This window comes from Diplotaxodon limnothrissa, linkage group LG9 (genome assembly GCF_057381915.1).
Source record: "Diplotaxodon limnothrissa isolate DT_005_m linkage group LG9, D_limnothrissa_male_GT1.1, whole genome shotgun sequence".
NCBI classification, from domain to species: Eukaryota; Metazoa; Chordata; class Actinopteri; order Cichliformes; family Cichlidae; genus Diplotaxodon; species Diplotaxodon limnothrissa.
The window spans coordinates 17,390,062-17,407,783 of record NC_140604.1 but is presented as its reverse complement, the minus strand read 5'-3'; the positions used below and the strand labels follow the sequence as shown (position 1 = coordinate 17,407,783).

At 40.6% G+C, this 17,722-nt stretch overlaps 1 protein-coding gene across 4 annotated transcripts in view; it reads right to left on the bottom strand.

The window, feature by feature from the left end:
• Positions 1-17,722, bottom strand: part of LOC146625393 (enhancer of polycomb homolog 1-like) — a 42,523-nt gene that overhangs the window by 24,508 nt on the left and 293 nt on the right. For 2 of the 4 annotated variants that reach the window (XM_085362788.1, XM_085362789.1), the window contains exons 1-4: positions 11,558-12,797; positions 3,036-3,195; positions 1,756-1,901; positions 1,119-1,325 (exon numbers count right to left, since the gene is read on the bottom strand). In XM_085362788.1, the coding sequence (XP_085218914.1) occupies positions 1,119-1,325; positions 1,756-1,901; positions 3,036-3,195; positions 11,558-11,710 (666 nt within the window). In that variant the 5' untranslated portion in view covers positions 11,711-12,797. Of the gene's footprint in view, positions 1-1,118; positions 1,326-1,755; positions 1,902-3,035; positions 3,196-11,557; positions 12,798-17,161; positions 17,216-17,722 lie in introns of those variants that run through there. The other 2 variants (XM_085362790.1, XM_085362792.1) reach the window with 2 other exon arrangements.

The following is a 17,722-nucleotide window of genomic DNA, read 5'->3' as shown; positions in this document are numbered from 1 at the left end:
TTTATTTTGGAAAGAGACATTTCTCTGTAATAAACTCTCTTTTCCAAAGATGAGTGATTCCTCAATCAGATACAGGGCTTGCAATATCGCTAGCCCGACGTCCCAGAGCTAGCGATTTTTTCAGTCGGGCTACCAAAATCTATCTCTTCCCTGCCCGTCGGGCTATTGTAGGAAAAATATATGTCAATGCTTTTGCATTCTTTCGGAAATGTAGCTGGGTAATTATGTCATTGGCATCGGTGAGCCACTGTCAATATGTGACATATTGAAGTCGCGTTTGAATTTGCGCTTGTTTTTTTGCTTTCACTTTGCAATCGCGTGAACTGTGTATAGAGAGCGACAGCACTGATCTGTGAGTGATGATAATTTGTGCACCAATTCCTCTGACATCGTCTTATTAATCGTTAGCTTACTATGCAAACATGACAAGTGAAATCTCCCGCAGCAAGCTTAAACATGTGAGAGGTTGATCGCGCAGAGAATCGCTGAGCTTATGTGAGTGTGTGTGTAAAAGCATTTCAGTTCTGCTGAGCCAAATAAGACAGGTCAGGGTGAAGAAGTGACAGCCAAAGAAAAGCTTACCACAAAACGGAGAAGTTATGACAAATCAGACTATAAGGCAAAAAGAAAGTGCAGCTTTATGGTTTCATGGACAAAAGAATTTCTGTGGCTGCAATATGATGAGCTAAATAACCAGGGCTGCACATAAGTGGTCCGCAGGTGCGCATTCGCTGTCAAAATAAAAAACACGCACAAGGGTTAGGGTTAAATTTAAAAACTGTACTTTTGAGTTAAAATATATATTTATAATTTTAATAAATGACAAATTAAAAATGCATGAACATTTTTTTTGTATCGAAAAAATATCGAACCGTGACACCAAAGTATCGAACCGAACCGAACCGTGAATTTTGTGTATCGTTGCACCCCTAGTTTGGACCATACCAAAACCCATGGAAACTGCTTATATAATTACGTTGGTAAAAAGATAATACAAGGGTTCTAGGTTTTTATCTTCAAAAGTTGGATTGGTGAAGCCCCAGTAGAAATGTAGGTCAGCATAATTTATGTCCTTTAATTTGCCTTTATCTTACTCATTTTTGGCTAGAAAGTCCTACCTTCCTAGTTTGCATCTTCTCTGTCCGTCGGCGAAAGCCCACATAAGGGTCGCAGGTGCTAGAGCCATCCCTCTTCTCCTGCTTGACGCTGGGGATGAGGCAGCCACCCTTGCTGGTTTTCCTCTTCCGGCTCCAGTAGTCAAAGACCTCCTTGATCAGTTCATCGTCCTCCTTCAGCAGCAGTTTGGCTTCCTGTAGACTGACAAGCTACAGAGCAACACAGGCCAGACCAAGTTAGTGTAATGGCCTGAGCCACATCATTCTGGAAATAATTATTACACATAGCTGAGCACTTAAGTCCAGCTGGTTTAAACAAGCAGTCACTATGAACACACCAAGACACAACAAAACAAAGGCTTTAGATTTTAAGCAGTCACGCTGCCTTCAGGCACATCACATAAACTCATATTTTGTCTTTTTCAATGTCATGTGAAGTGCTTATTCGTCAATAAATAGTAACTTTTAAAGAAACCACTGACAAAGAGAATAACAGGCCTCTCAAATGACTAAAATACAAGTTAAACATAATGGAGTAATGCAAAAAGTGACTCAGAGTGTACATTTTATTCAGTGTAAAGTGAATAAAAAGACTGTGTGCATGCAAAGCAATACTTTCCCCACACAGGGTTACATATACCTGCTGTCCACTGCCTTTTTCCAGCCGGTCTATCATTTCTTCAAACTGCAGAGCAGTGATTTCCATTTTCTTCTTCAGCTTATTCACAAACGTCTCATCCTCTGAATCTAGGTCATAGTCTGGCTGCTCTGTATCCAAACTAAAAGCTGTGGGAAAAAAAGAAAAAGAAAAAAAAGAGCTGGTTACTGGAGAGACAGATGCAGCCAAGAAAATATTTCAAAGACATTGCAGGAATGAGGCTGCTGAACTAAACAAAACATCACTTTTCTGAACAATACCAGCAGAGGCTGCAGTGTGTATCAAATTGATGAATCAATATTAGATAACTATGACACATTTCAGTCAGCAAAGCCTGGGCTTACAATACAGAGACTTTATAATTCACCATCATTTTGTATTTAGCAACAGTGCCTTTCAAGCAATGTCAATAACACAACCCATAGGATATGAACTGCTGAAGCCTTTATCTTCAGCCAACTGCAGCCGAACTATGCTCAAAAAATAAACAGCATTTTATCATAACAAAGCGCTGTGCTTCAGTTTAGTTGTGTGCTTTCACCCATTCAATAAGGCAACACTTTAGGACAAATATGAGATGTGAATGTAATCTACCATTTGAACATAAATATTGCCCCTGGCTTTGTATTTTTTTGGCCCTGCCAATCTGACATTGAGATTCTGCAGAAAATAAATTCAAAGTGGCTGTCACTACTGTGGCCCTCGGGTGAAAAAATAAGATGTTTACTGAACAGCCACTATCAGAGCCACTGTAATCAACACATTAACCTGTCAAAGCCAGTGGCATTTGGAAAAGCTTGCAGTGTTACCCTCACCGCCCCTACATTTAAAATGTTAAGATGACTGCCAAATTATGGTGAAAGTATCTGCAACAGCAGTCTCAAAGTTTGACATTTCACTAATGCGAACACAGGACATTTCATGGCTACAGTAAATGCCAAACAACAAGACTTAATCTTAAAGTTTTCTTAAGAAAAAAAAGCAACAACTATGTGTGTCAATATTATGTCCACATGAAAAAGCACTAACTTTCAGAAAACCGTCCAGAAAACAAAACATAAAATATAAATACACATCTCTTAGAAAAGCGCTTCTAATTACTCACAGGTTTCTCATCAAAACCACAAACACTAAAATCTCTCAATCAGCAGGACAAACACCCTGAAGCCATCCGGTGCAGCCAAACGGCAACATCACCACATGCTCACAGACCACTAACACAGCTAAGAAGATAATCCACTTGCACGCAGCCTGCTACTCACGCTGTATGTGATTAAGCTGCTTTGGCATTTTGAACTCCCCGGGGTAGAGGGACTCGTAGTGCGTGATGTTGCACTCCGCCTCGGGGACGGGGATAACCATGTTGTCCCGCTTCTCGCCATATACCTGCTGCGCTGAGATGGCCCGCTGGAGATGGTGCTCCTGAAAGAGAGAAAGAAGCTGCTGTTTAGAAAAAAATGTAAAGACTTCTGCAGTGATCAGTATCTTGATTTGTCAAGAGACATTTGTACACAAAGAATTATTAAAAAAAGGAAAAAAAAGACTCCGGATTGTTTCTTAAACCATCTTGTTTACAAGTTGACAAACTAAAAAAAAATCTTTTAATTACTTCAATACTCATTTTACACATCACCCCCCCATTTCATTCTGTTGTGCATCTGCATGTACGTACAACAGTGTGTAATGGAAACAATGACAATGAGTGATTTAGTTAAGACCAAAAGTTGTTTCATTATGAGGTGCATGATATCATTTCGCTGTGCTTACACAGGACTAATAACCATAAGCAGTCCAGATGTTAAAGAACGCCAAGTGCTTAAAGTATTGTACTTAACAGGATAATAAATGTGATCTGTGGCGTCAGACCTCTCACATTAAAGAGATTACAGCCTAAACCTCTCACTGGACGAGCTCCAGAGGAAGGTCTGCGAGGACAGAGCTGTGAAATGTTTCATGTACATAACATCGAGAATCCGTATGTAAAACCAAAGGATGCACGTCAGGAGTGGCTGATATTAGCCTTTTTCTGCAAATGTCTTAGGCTGGCCAATGTTTATGGTCTGGCTGGCTTTCATCAGTATATTGGCAAATAAGATGGCAGCGGCTGATGTTTATCTATTGTGTTGGCTCAATTTTGCGCTGCCTAAATGTTGTTTTCATTCTGGAGATTTCTTTAGTTCCCTGGCACAGAAGAAATAATACAAAAAACACTGGCATTGCTTATTGCTCCGACTGATTGGTTTAAAACATCTGTCACACTGTGAAATACAGAATTATGAAATTCTGAGCCAATGCAGATGTTTGAAATATTTTGGCTGATAGTAGACTGAGGTACTGTTTACATCTTGTGCCAGAAAAAAAAATCTATACTCAAATTTACACCCAAAATTAACCAGGATTTAGTTTAGTTTTTGTCTTCCTTGAAATCAACACCAGGATAGTAATGTTTTCTTAGTTGGGCTTCATTTAGTGAAGCATAAACGCCATTGTTGGTTATCAAACAGCAATAGATACCACAAGAACAATCACAGACTTCTGTTAAATAAGGAACCCCAGACTCAGCTTTGTAAATCCAGCCTTTCGTATACCTGTTTAAGAGGCAGGAAACCCCCTGCAAACCAGTTTAAAGTCTACAATCCTTTTATCACACTAACCTTTGAATGAAATAAACACAGAAACAAAACAGAAATTTACACTTAACATATAAACATCAGCTACTGCAATCTTATTTGTCAGTGCAAAGCATGATGGCAGTTGTTCAAATACAAAATGTTCCAAAACAGGAAAGGCCTGCTACATGAATGGTCATCTCTCCATCCCTTGTGAAACCCTCACTGGCTTCATATGGTGCTGCCAACATTTCCTCTTCCTCTAGGGTGTATTCATCATCAAAAGTCAGGGACAAACATGTCAGCCGCTGGGTCAAAATAAAAATCGCACTCGTTTGAACATCCTGCACCTCCTGGGTGTGAATCCTCTCCAGTTCCCTTCGCTCATTATCTTTCAGTGTTTGTGTGGCATTTCTTAGCTGTCATTTTAAACCTAATCTCAATTCATTTGTCTAGGCTTGTCTGACAGGCAAAGCATAATATTTATCATAGTTTGTTATGTCTATATAATGTATGCCAACACAGTAATGATGTCTCAGAGAAATGAGTCATCAGCAGGAGAACAGCGTAGGAGTATCAGCAAGTGCACTGCCATGTCAATGAGTTTGGAAAGGTGAGCTTCACAGTCAGCCGAGTTGGACTTTGTAGCATGTGCTTTGTGGCAAACACCTCTTTTTGAGCACCCCTCAGGTAACCCCACTATCACTCACAACAATGACTCATTATTATTTACTGCATCTCTCAGGTGGAACAAATGGAGAGAGAAGAAAAAAGTTTACAGATATTCTGTTGCCTATGTTGAGCCAGTGGATCATATTAAAATACCTGCAAAGTTTCTTCAGCAGCAAATCTGGTACTCCAACTTGGCAGCAGAAGCATAAACGTGGGCAAATGACTCAGACTGTTTGACTCTTGAACTCAGCAAGTACAAAATGTTTTCATATTACACAACTGATAGTTACCTGAAATATATGTTGTTTGGAAGAATCCCACAAAAACATGAATCTTTTTCCCCCTGTATAAAACAGTGTCTTAATTTTCCAAACAGCATACTGCTCCTCGTAGGGCTGTGCGATATGACCAAAATCTCATATCCCGATATAAGAATTCTATCATCCCGATAACGATATAAATCACAAAAATGTAACATTTTCTGTAAATTCTGTGAATCTCGGGCAGCTCGACTTGCAGGAAGTGTTTCCAGCTGCGCGTCATGTAGCTGGAGTCGAGTGTTTTAACCGATGCATGAAACGATACATTTTTAGACATAAGTTGTAACGGCTGCCGTTTTCTTTGTGAGTATTTATTACACGGCGTGCTGCGGGGAAAAGCCTGTTCTAACGTTTGAGTCTAAGGTTTATTTTTTAGCACCTGACGGCTCTTTTTTAATTCTCATCCGTAAATAATCTTCAAAATAAACTGAATCACATGAAAGAGCAAAGTCTCAACAGGATCTTGAGCTTTATTGTGAAAGGTTTATGTGGAAAATAAACAAGCAGACACACGGTGGTTTTACCGTTGTTGTTGCTAACCACAACGCATAAAAACAGGCGCTTGTCCGTCCGTAGTGTGGTTATTAAAATATAAGCGAAAGAAAGAACTGTAATAAATTAATATAGCCACTACAGTGACCATTAAAACGATGAAAAAAATATTGCCGTAAACAGTTTATTTTGCGACACCCCGAAACAAACGATAGCGTAAAATGAAACGATAGACGTTTTTATATCGTCATCCGATATATATCGTTGTATCGAACGGCCCTAGCTCCTCGGAGTTCAGAATCAGTGTTATTACTAAATGACAGGAGTTTAAGCAAAGCTCTCGCTTATGCACTGGCATTAAGATCTGCATGAAAGACACTGCAACTTACTAGCACTGCACGCTCACTCTGTAGCACACAATATCTGTAGGCCTTTTATTTGTGGTTGATGCAACAGACGGCCAATCAAGTCAAACCAACTCAAGATCCGTCTTGCTCTAACAAGTATTTTAACAGAGCTCCTACTCATTTTACACTTCACACACGTTTTCTCAACTACAGTTTATTGGCTAGAATCTGAAATGTGGGTCAATGTTAAGAGATACCAACTGCGCCTGGCAAATATGACCACAAACAAGCATTCCCTGACAACGACTCAGTTTTATACACTTCCACACTTGCATGGGTGTCTGAACTGCCTTAAATAAAAATTCAAAGCCACGAGGAGCTCTGCATGGAGTAACAGGGGAACCATATCAGAGCTGTGAACTGGCATCAAAGGACACAGCATGTGCCCAGAGCTGAACCATCTGCCCCTTGTAAACCCATCAAGCACAGTCTACGCCAAGAAAAACATCTTATTGTGTCAACTGCGAAAGTGTTCACCACTGAGGATTTTAGACATCATCCACAACATCCTAAATCCCAGCATTTCCTGCTTGCCGCAGGCTCTAAAAGAGCACAAGAGAGAAATACACAACTTTTTACCAAGCACTAACTTAACCACAATCTAAAGCTTGAATAGCACTCTCAACCAAGACTCAATTTGGCACGGTTACACAAATTGAAGGGTCAGGACAAAAACAAAGAACCAGATTTGGCTGCGACTGCGAGCGTGAGCAGGCTGGGCAGGCACACTTATTAAAAATTTCACACAGCCATGTTCACTGCCCACAAACACAACTTCCTGCAAATTAGCCAACAGCTCTGTGTCATTGTACATTTAAAAAGTCCTTCCTGGGTTAAACCCAAACTGCAGAAGCTGTGGTTCTCTGAGCTCAGAGACTTAAAACGTTAAAAGTTACGCTTTGCACGCACATTTACATCAGACTTCTCATATCTAAATTAAAAGCATAGTTTAAGTCTTTGAAACACCAGCCTGTATTGATAATTACAAGCAAAAATTGAAGCACAATGATGCAAGAAATCAAACCACTCCAAACTAGTATTCAACTGAAATACATTTCTTACAAAATGTACTTAACTGTTGTCTGCACTGTTACTCAGCAACTGTTACAGCTCAGAGAGTACTGCTTATCAAAGCGTTGTCTACTGACATGACATGAGCTTATGTAAACTACATGTTTGACTGGCACAGTGAAGGATGCGTTTGCTCATAAAACCGCCACAAAGACACTGCCCTCTCTGAACCCTACCGTCTGACATGCTGATGAACCCAGGAGCTTTGTGAGATAAGGAACCTGCATAAAGCGTGCACGTAAGGTGCCAATTAAACCTGAGCCTGGCCCAGACCTGCCTTTGCGAGCTTCTATAAAGGATATTGGTTCGGCAGGTTGCAGCAGGCAGCCCTGAGCCTTCTCTGACCTAAAGATATCCTGATCTTTCACAGCTGTGATCCTCACAAGCATGGTTCACAGCCTGGGATTTCCTCTGCAGAGGAGTTGAGAGTGTCGGATAAAAGGATTTTGTGAATGGCACATGAGAACAAGTGAACCAGGTTATTACGGGACCCACAGCAAAAGCCTGTGTTAGCCAAACTTTCAAGTTGATGTGCCATTATGCTGTTTGAACTTTCAACAGTTTTTGGATGCTGAAAATTACTTGTCCCTATGGTCTTGCTTCCAAAAAAGTAAAAATAAGAAACTGGGACTTTAAGTAAATTAAATTTTATGCTTTTTCTTATATCCTGCTTTGTACAATCAAGTTACAATGATGAAATGAGCATATTACAAAAAGCTAAAGGTTCAAATGATGAGTTTAGCATATTTACCAGTATCATACAAGGCCTGAAGCTCAGCCTTCACACTTATCTGAACACAATTTCTTTTCTGGCTCTGCATGATGTCAGTGAAAGCAGATCTCTCTCATATGGTCAAATCAGGGAACCAGCTTAGGGTGAGCACAGCGGCCACTCCCAACTTCAGGTCAATCCTTTTGTTTGTAAGATGCAGCCAATAAGAAGAAAGCTGGCTTAAATTTAGAGGAGCTTGCACAGTTTGCATCACACAAAGGACGAACTGAGGGGCTGCAAAGAATTAGTTTGAGCAGTGGATCATGCAAAGCTACTCTAATAGCTAATTAGTAGGCTTACTGTTCATTTTATAAGAATATGATGATTCATGATCATGTATTAGCACACTATGCTTTGTAATGTATGCATTTGACTTATTTTGGTACAGACAACGTTTTTGGTCTTGTGACACATCTAGTGCAAAGTGGGCACAAATAGTGAAAACAACTGGATACAAAGTAGCTTCTAACGGCTTTCCACCCGAGAAAACACAATCTAATATTGAACCTCAGATTCTCTTGTTCTTCCCACACAAAATGTTCTGGGACTCAGTGGCAGTTATGCTTTCTGTCACGGTCACAGATGCAGATCGAGGAGAGACAAATGAAAATCTATTTTTCACAGCACCACGCGTTCCCTCCATTAAATGTTCCCAAGAAAAAATAGATGACTCCAATAAAAGTTGCCATGGCAACAAAAGTGTGGCCTCCAGCAGGTGTTTTCAGCTCAACATGCCCAGAGGAAGGCGAGGAAGTGAGGGTGGTGCATTTCAGCAAATCCAAGAACACATATTGTGTAAAATCCACAAGTACTGCTAGTTTTCCACAGATGAGAAAAAGTGATTTATGTTGAACAACACTCAAAATTCAGTGGAGAAACAATGTCGCTCAATATCAACCCTCACAAAACATCACGCAGGTGCATAAGTACTATATGATTAGTATGGGAGAGGGGGACGTCCTTTCAATTTAAAGCTAAAGTGGTCACGAATGCAAGCCCCCTCTAAAGTATTAACATTTTAAATTTAATAAAGGTTAACTTGACACATGCCCATACCTAATACTTGTTAAATGACCCTGTAGTCGAGCTGTAATATGGTAGCTTTATGGACGTAGTGTGCACCAGACATCATTTTTGTCCATTTGGTTTTTTTGAAGGAGATCCACACGGAGCATTTTGGTGGCTGTGTTTTGTTTGGCTTTACATGTTTCTCCTGTTTGCACAGAAGCATCCAATTTCACTGTGCCACACATTTTAGTAACACTACCAGAAATCAGTGACAATTCTAGAAATCACTCAATTTAAGACCGTTAGTCGATTAAACAAACTGTTCAATACTTTGTGTGTTAATAAATACACACAAAGAGAAATCATGACTGCAAACAGTGTGAAGGATAGATGTAGCTTCCAGGACTGAAAAGCGTATACCTGACAGCCAGCAGGGGGCGACTTCTCTAGGTGAATAAGGACATTACTGTTACAGATGGGAAAACTAGCCTCAACTCCCTTCCCCTCCATCAGTAAACCATTTCCTGCTGACTTAGCCTCATACTAAATAAAACATTGAGACAATTCTGTAAATTATAATTAAAGACAGGAGGATTTACTGGCTGACGTATTGTGAATCATAAATTGTGGCGTCGCAGGGACAAAGTCCACCTCTAAAGCATTTTAATTTTGTAGTCAAAAACGTGGTTTACAGATTTACCTTTTAACTTCCCCAGACGTTATGGAACAATTCAATGTGAGTGTAAAGGTAACAGCCACTGGAACACACAAACTATTTACACTATGCAGGACATGGTGCAAGCAAAGATGTCCTGTTGCATTGCAAAAATAGATTGTGTCAGAAGTTAATTGTTTGCCAGAGGTTTGAAGGTTTAAATGCTGATGAAATTAGTCCCTTGATTATATTATAACAACAACAACAACAAAAACTTCCACCTGATTTAGATTCTGGTTACACTTGCAAGCTAAAATTATGAATTAAAGAGACAAAGTGATGCACATGCATTGTGACGCAACAAACACTCACAAACTGTGCCTGCTGGTAAGTTAGAACAACATAACTCTCAGCCAACATTTGGGTATTTAGTCAATGCAACAACACCCCACTGTTCCTGGACAGGATGTGGGTCAGGGAGCTAAGCCACGCACAGGCTTCGAGTAAAACTGTCCTCTTTATCTCTTCTGTCACACTGTTATGCAATTTCTGCTGTGTATGTGCACAGCAGGTTGAGGAGGGTATGAAAGCAGGATTTCAACTTGCTTTACATCCCATCTGTGGATCATGTTTGTGTCTGCTGAGGCATCTCAGGTGGTGTATAAAAGTGAATTAGAAAAAGTCAGTGGGGCCGACCAGATGAGCAGGTAATGCATGAGCAACTTAAACTTTGTGTACTATCAGAAAAACAGCTTTCATTTCAGGTATAAACTCTAAATGAAAGGCTTTGTGGTCAAAACATATAGACCAATCTGTCTACAGGCAAATGCAAATTTGTGTATTTGGATATAATTTGAATATGTGTAATCTCAAAACACGTGAGTAAAAGCAGAACAATATACTATAGTGTTAAAAAACAAAAATCCGACTAATACCACAGTACAGACATCTCAGTGGGCCAAACTCATGCAATTATGAAGGATTCAAGTAATAAATAAGTAGTTGCAATAAGACACTTTCATAAGAGTAATTTAAGCCCAATTTTCAGAAACATAACTGAAATTCTCTATCGTCACCGTTTTCTTGCCATCGACGCTTCTAACCAATAAGATACTTGGAATATGGCTCCAGAAAAGAAGACTACATCCACGTGCTGCACTACACGAATGAAACTTCCCCATGAATGGCACAGTCATGGCTACACCATGCATGTCGTAACACAGTTTACAGGAACTGAACCACGTATATGTGAAGAGGAGTGCCGTTATTAATCATAAAGCAGAGCTCTGGGACATATTTTTAAACTCCGCGTTCTCCGCGAAACAGGCAGCACACATGGCAGGGCTGTGGCTGTCAACACGAGGCGCCTAGCTGTCAACCGGGGCTGAAGGCTCAGTGTCTCCCCCTGGCATTCGCTAACGAAAAGTACACCACGTCCAAGGCCTATCCCGCTCGCCTTTACCAACGAGAAAGTCAACAAAATGGTGGAACAGATAGAGGTCACGTGACTTCTTTGTGCATTCAGGTACTGCTTAAAAGGAAATAGACGGACACAACACGGCTTACCAATAAAATATCACAATATTGCAACCTTACACAGCCACTCGTGGTGAAACGGGTTAGTAGAATTCAGTTTTCATCGAGCTCTATCGTGCGCACGAAAGAGAAAATATGGCGGCCATTTTGCACAAGCTTGCGCAGGCAACATAGCGGCGCCTCGCGCTATGAAAATGCCGCCAAAGATCCACCGCCAGTCGGGCAGCAATAAAATAACATACCGATTCCTCCTCTTTTTCCATCCCCGTTGGCATCTGCGGTACTGCCCGGTTGATTGAGGCATATTCGTGCAGGTCCGGCAAATCCTCGCAGCGGAAGACGGGCAGGGGCTTACTAGCATCCAGTGCCCGTGCCCGAAACGACAATTTACTCATTTTTATAATAAAAGATGCAGCATAAATCTATTCGATCTGCTAGGAATAACAGCAGGTCTGCCTCGAGTTCTCATGGATGAATCTGTGACGGTCTCTGAGAGTCAGCCGGTCGATTGAGGGCGGGCTTGGGTCCGTAGCAGCGCGAACAGAGCCGGGCAGGCCCGGGTCTCGATCGCTCTCTGTCGGTCTCTTTCTCTCGTAGGCACCGCTGTTCCTCCCTGGTTCAATACGCCATTGCCAACATGGCGGACATTACAAACTCATGCAGCTCACCGCTCGCTCCAAGCGGCCCAACCCCCTCGATCATACAAACAGCCATTCCCACGCAGTTTCGCACGCGTGCGCGCTCGCGAGACCCTTGGGGTACGAGAAAAGGGAGGAAGGAGGGGCTGAATCGACAGCGGGGAAAAAAAAAAAACAACAACGCTGGATGCTGATGATGGGATGTGAACTTCCTAGGCTCGGGATGTTCTCATGCTGTTATACGACAGGCTGATGCTGACGTAAGAAAATACATATATTTTACATCTTCAAAAAAAAAAAAAGTATATATAGATATTGTTTTTAAAAAATGTAAAAAAGGACGTAACTCATTCATTATGCCGCCACATATAGACAGATCGTATTAAGGACTGACACACCACCCTAACTCAGAGGTTTCACGGGTGTTTTCTAACACAGCAAGGACGCAATTCTTCAAACTTGTATCGTGTGTTAAAATTATTATGAACAACCAGAACATGCTGTATCAATTAGTGAATTGTTTTGCAAATATCGCCACCCTGTGGTGCAAACACTACACTTTTAATTATAATTGGACTGACTTGTGTTCATGCGAATGCACAAAACGTATTAACATGGTCAGAGCCAGGAAGTAGTCCGATGTGTCGTCATCACAGCCGCAACGTTACGCCCAAATACTACAGAAAATGCTCTAGAAGGTGAAAGCAACAGGAACAAAACTGGTTTAGGTTGAGCAATAAACAAATATGTATTCTGGCCTTATTTGTGTTGTTGTATGTGAAGAGCAGTTCACCCTGGAAACTGAATATAAAATACACTTACTGTAAAGAAGTTAATGTCCATATATATAAAAATGACAGTATCTTTTATATATTATATTATTATACACTATTGATCTATTGACTGTAGTGGCCATTGAAATAGGGTGAACTCACTATCATGTTCATGAAAAGTATGATTTAGATGATTTCAGTTTCATGACATTATGTGTGCCACCAGAAGATGGGCACACTGGTCATTATGGGATAAATGTGGTCAGTACCAGCTTAGTTCAGTTACTACTAAGGGCCCCAAAGTAAATATCCCACAGAACATCATCCTGATCCATTAATAAAAAGCAGTATGGATCCACACTTTCATGTAGTTTACAACAACTTGTGACCCTTCCAAATGTCACAACAGAAAATGAAGACTCAAGCCTGGCAACATTTTTCCAAACTTCTACTGTCCAATTATGGTGAGTACTTGCAAACTGCGGGCTCAGTTTTTTGTTCTTAGCTGACAAGAGTTACACTCAGTGTAGTCTTCTGAGCTGTGGATCATCTGCTTTAAGGTTCACTGTGTTGTTCATTCACAGATGCTCTGTGTAACCACTGAGTATTTGACTTACTTTTACCTTGCCCATTAGCTTAAAGCTGTGTGGCCATTCTCCTCAGACCTCTAGCATCAACAAGGTACTTTCTCTTTTGTGAACATTTTCTGAAACCCTAGAGACGGTTGTGTGTGGAAAAATCCCAGTACATCAGCAGTTTCTAAACTACTCAGACCAGTCCATCTGGCACCAACATCCCAGGTTCAAAGCTACATAAACCATCTTTCTTTCCCCTTTCTGATGCTCAGTTTGAACTTCAGTAGGTTGCGTTGGCCATGTTTACATGCCTAAATGCATTGAGTTAGCACTAATGAAAAGGTATATCTAACAAAGTGATTACATCCCAATGTAAAAAAAACAACATCTGAATCCAGGAAGCACCCTTATTTATATCATTTTTCAAGTGCATCACTTTACTAAGTGACCTTTACTGTGTATTTCATATTTGACAATGTGCATCTTTTTGGTGCCTGGCCAGTAAGAATAAGAAGTACCCCAGAGCAATAACTCTTTCTAATCGGTACATACATGCCGTTTTAACCACAACAATGTTTCATGCCTTTTTTGGCAACAGAAACAAAAATACACTGGTGCATATAATGCTTTAATTTTTTAAGTGTCAATTTGCTGTGATTAACTGTAGCTTCATCTCGCCGAAGCTTCATCTTCTCATTGGTGGTTGCCAGTACAGGAAATGCTGCAGAAAAGTAAACCTACCACCCTGACTGGTTCTTCTGAGATGTAGTTTACATCTGACCAAATGTTAGATGACACATTTCTCACTTTCATTGGTGCATCATTATCAGCATCACAATTTCTCACTGCAGAGAGCTGAAATAAATCAGGGAAGCCACCAACTTCCAAACTTGTTCATTTCAGCAAATCTTTATCACAGCACATTTGCTGGTCCGTTTCATTTAATGGAACAATAATTAAATGCAATAGCTTCTTCATTCTTGACCATTAAGCCATTAGCTGCATGAATTCTTGTTTTCCATTTTTATAGTTGATCAAGAAAGTAGGCAGCCTGAATAAGGATATTTCTGGCTTTATGAACACAGCACTTTTTACTTTTAATATTACTGCTCCAAGATGATTTCTCGGCATGCAAACATGCACTATTATACACAAAGACTCAATACATTAAAAACTACAGCATTAATACAGATATTAGGAGGAGGCACAATAGATAGGGTTGAACGCACAGACCAGCTAGGGCCTTTTTGTGTTAAGTTTGCATCTTTTCCCTGTACATGCCTGGTCTCTCTCTACAGATACATTGGCTTGTTCCATTTCCTTGATTTCCTTGATCATTCCTGCACTGCAGCCTGTTTGTTCTTATTTTTATGCCTCACCCTCCTCCCCACTTTTCCCAGTTCTCACACCCCTCATTAGTACACAAGGATCTGTCTGACCTGGGGCCACTGCCAGTCCTCACCAAGGCCTTCAAATCCATAAATCTCAGACCTGCTACTAGCGAAATCGATGTTAGATTAAGCGGTGAGTCTAAATTCATCATAAATGTGAATCTATGTCTCTTTGTGTTAGCCCTGTGACAGATTGGCATCCTGTCCAGAGTTGTACCCCACCTCTTGCCCATTGACAACTGGAATAGAGATTGAAAATGTGACGTCATTCAGGGGTAACACCGCAAAGGATTCTGGGAAGTCGTGGCAAGAGGTACTAGCGCACACAGGCTTTCAATTGAAATCTGTTACACAGCGATAAAAGAAGCAAAAAAAAAAAAAAATGGCAAGAAGCCGTTGTATTATTAACTGCAATAGCCGGTCGCATGTCAGCCACGGGAAGCCGACGGGTAAAGAGATCGGTTGTTATCGGATTACATCGTTGAAGAGAAATTGTTCAAGCCATGTTTCCGAAGTAACAAAGAGGCGACGGATGGCCTGGATTGCAGCCATTCAAAGACCAAATATAACGTCCCAGAACACTCCAGCTCACAGGTTAGTCTGCTCCAAGCATTCCCACAAAGGTTAGTGTTTTGTTGTAGTTAATACGTCATTTTTCTTAACATAATTGGTGATATAGTTTACAAGCAAGTCTGGTGCTGAACAGAAATTGTCGCGCTATGCTCCTTTGTTTATTGTGCATAAATAGTGAATTGTCCTGACACAATATTGTGTTTCGCTTCTGTTATTATGGTACATTGACAAAAACATATACTTTATTCACAGGATAAAACAGTTTTTTTGTATCACTAATTGCCCAGTACAATTACAGCATACAATATTATTGTCACTGCTGCATTTCTGTAATGCGTACCAGAAATTATTTCCACTACTAATTAATTACAGTTTAGCTCAAAGTTCCCATTAATAAACTGTTAACGAATGTGTATTTATGAAGACGATTTGTGAGACTGGTAAACTTACATTTGTTCGTACGATGGTCTTTCGTTCTACACGGTGCATTTCAAGTTCCTGTACCCATCCGTCGGTAAACTGTACCTGGGCTTGTTGCAGTGACCTGAAGTTACTAAACTTCATGAGTGTATGCACTCACTCCAAGAACCGTATAATTAGCGTGGTGAAAGTTGGGCAGCACGCGAACGTATTTTGTCCACTCTGTGTGCTCGTACGGGTCTAACCCTTTCACTCCTTTGATTTTTTTTCCTCGTATCTTTCTTTGACTTTTCATCAAGTCTGTCTTTGTACGGACCGGCATTGTTCTCCTTCGTTTTGTACATACCTTTTTTGGGGAGCAAAGACAAAGCAAGAAGGTATTGGAACCGGAGAATGAACGTTTTGCGGTGCTGCAAATGCTTGCATTTGACGCGGTACTTGGATTGTTTTGCCACGAGTTCCCAGCATGCAATGCGCAAAAGTCACATGGTCTATCAATCTCTATCCGGTCGTTAAGTCTGACGTCACTAGCCGTGTCTGGGCCTAAACTCCGCTGCAGGTCCATATATCAAACGATCACTATGGCATTACTGAGAGTTGAAAAACTGTCTAAAGTCTTTCATCTTTAATAAAATGATCAGCGTTCTGCTCTACCAGGTGTAACAATTGAGTTTAACATCCAGGCATCCATGAAAACGGAATTTATGACATTTAACGGAGTTAGAAGTTAGCAGGGAGTTAGCTCGCTAGCTTCTATCTAAATACAATATAGCATGTCCTGACTGGGGGTTTTGGAAACAAATTAAAACGTACAGCTCTGTTATCACTTCCAGCATAAATGAAGACAGAAAACTAAAAAGCAGTGACGTTTGTAGGGTTACTGAAGTTGGGCTAGCTGGTATATAATGATGTGCTACGTGACCGCTAGCGACACAGCTATGTTAGCATAATATAAACAAGCTAACTTTTTTCCCACTCGATAAAAGTTAACGTGAGTGTTCTCGGTGGTCAGAAACAAATGTAATCGCATGGCAGGATGGTGTAAAAGGACCAAACTTCAGCCAGGAGAACAACTGAGATAATCCATCCACAATACGAGGTTAGTCATTCATATACTGCTGCATGGGCTGGGCTGTAGTTACATCCTAAGGTTTTAAAAACTGAGCTTAAATAAATGATTAGCGGTAATAAAAGCGAGGGAGGTCAACAGTGATCACTGACTGTTTTAGGAGCTTTTTGAGATTAAATCGAAGAAAATACATAACATTAAACATGTTAACAACATAAAAGCCATATTAAACGCAGACTACTTTAGGCCCGGAAGTAGGATTCGTCGCGTCATCACTGAACAACCGGATAGGCCCCAGCCCTACTACGATCCTGAATTGGATAAGTGGAAGAAAACCATGGAAACCAGCTACCCTCCCGTTACAGTCTTCATCAAAATCACTGAAAATAAGAAGAAACGCAAATAACCTGAAGAGATGGGTGAAAATTTTTGTGGCGATGAATACAAGATCCAGGCGAAGATTTTGGTCACAATAATCGTCATCCATTTGGGAGACATAGGCTGACATCTGTAGACCATAATGGAGGCCTGTGAAACAAAATGAGTCAAAAAAGAAGAAGTGCTTATAAACATCATTATTACTGGAAACAAATATAAATTCTAAGCCCAGAAGACATCTCGGCATCTGCTGTGAGGTTATTTTCTCTATAGGACTCTTTAACTCTGTATGCAGGTTTACAATGGAGAAAACGTCGACAATTTCTACATCTGTTATCTACGTATACACTAACGCTGCCAAGTAAATGTTTGTACGAATGAATTTTCCCATATCCATTGGCTTTGGACTGTTTTGAAGCACACACAGCAAGTTTTGCTCCTGCAATAGAGTACACAGTAGAGTAAGCCATATATGGTGGAACAGATGGGTAAACAGAACAGGACACGACAGCAAAAAAGCTGTAAGGTATCGTTTTAGCAAATGACAAGCAATTGGGCACCGCTTCGACCCCCCCCCAAAATGAGTTTTC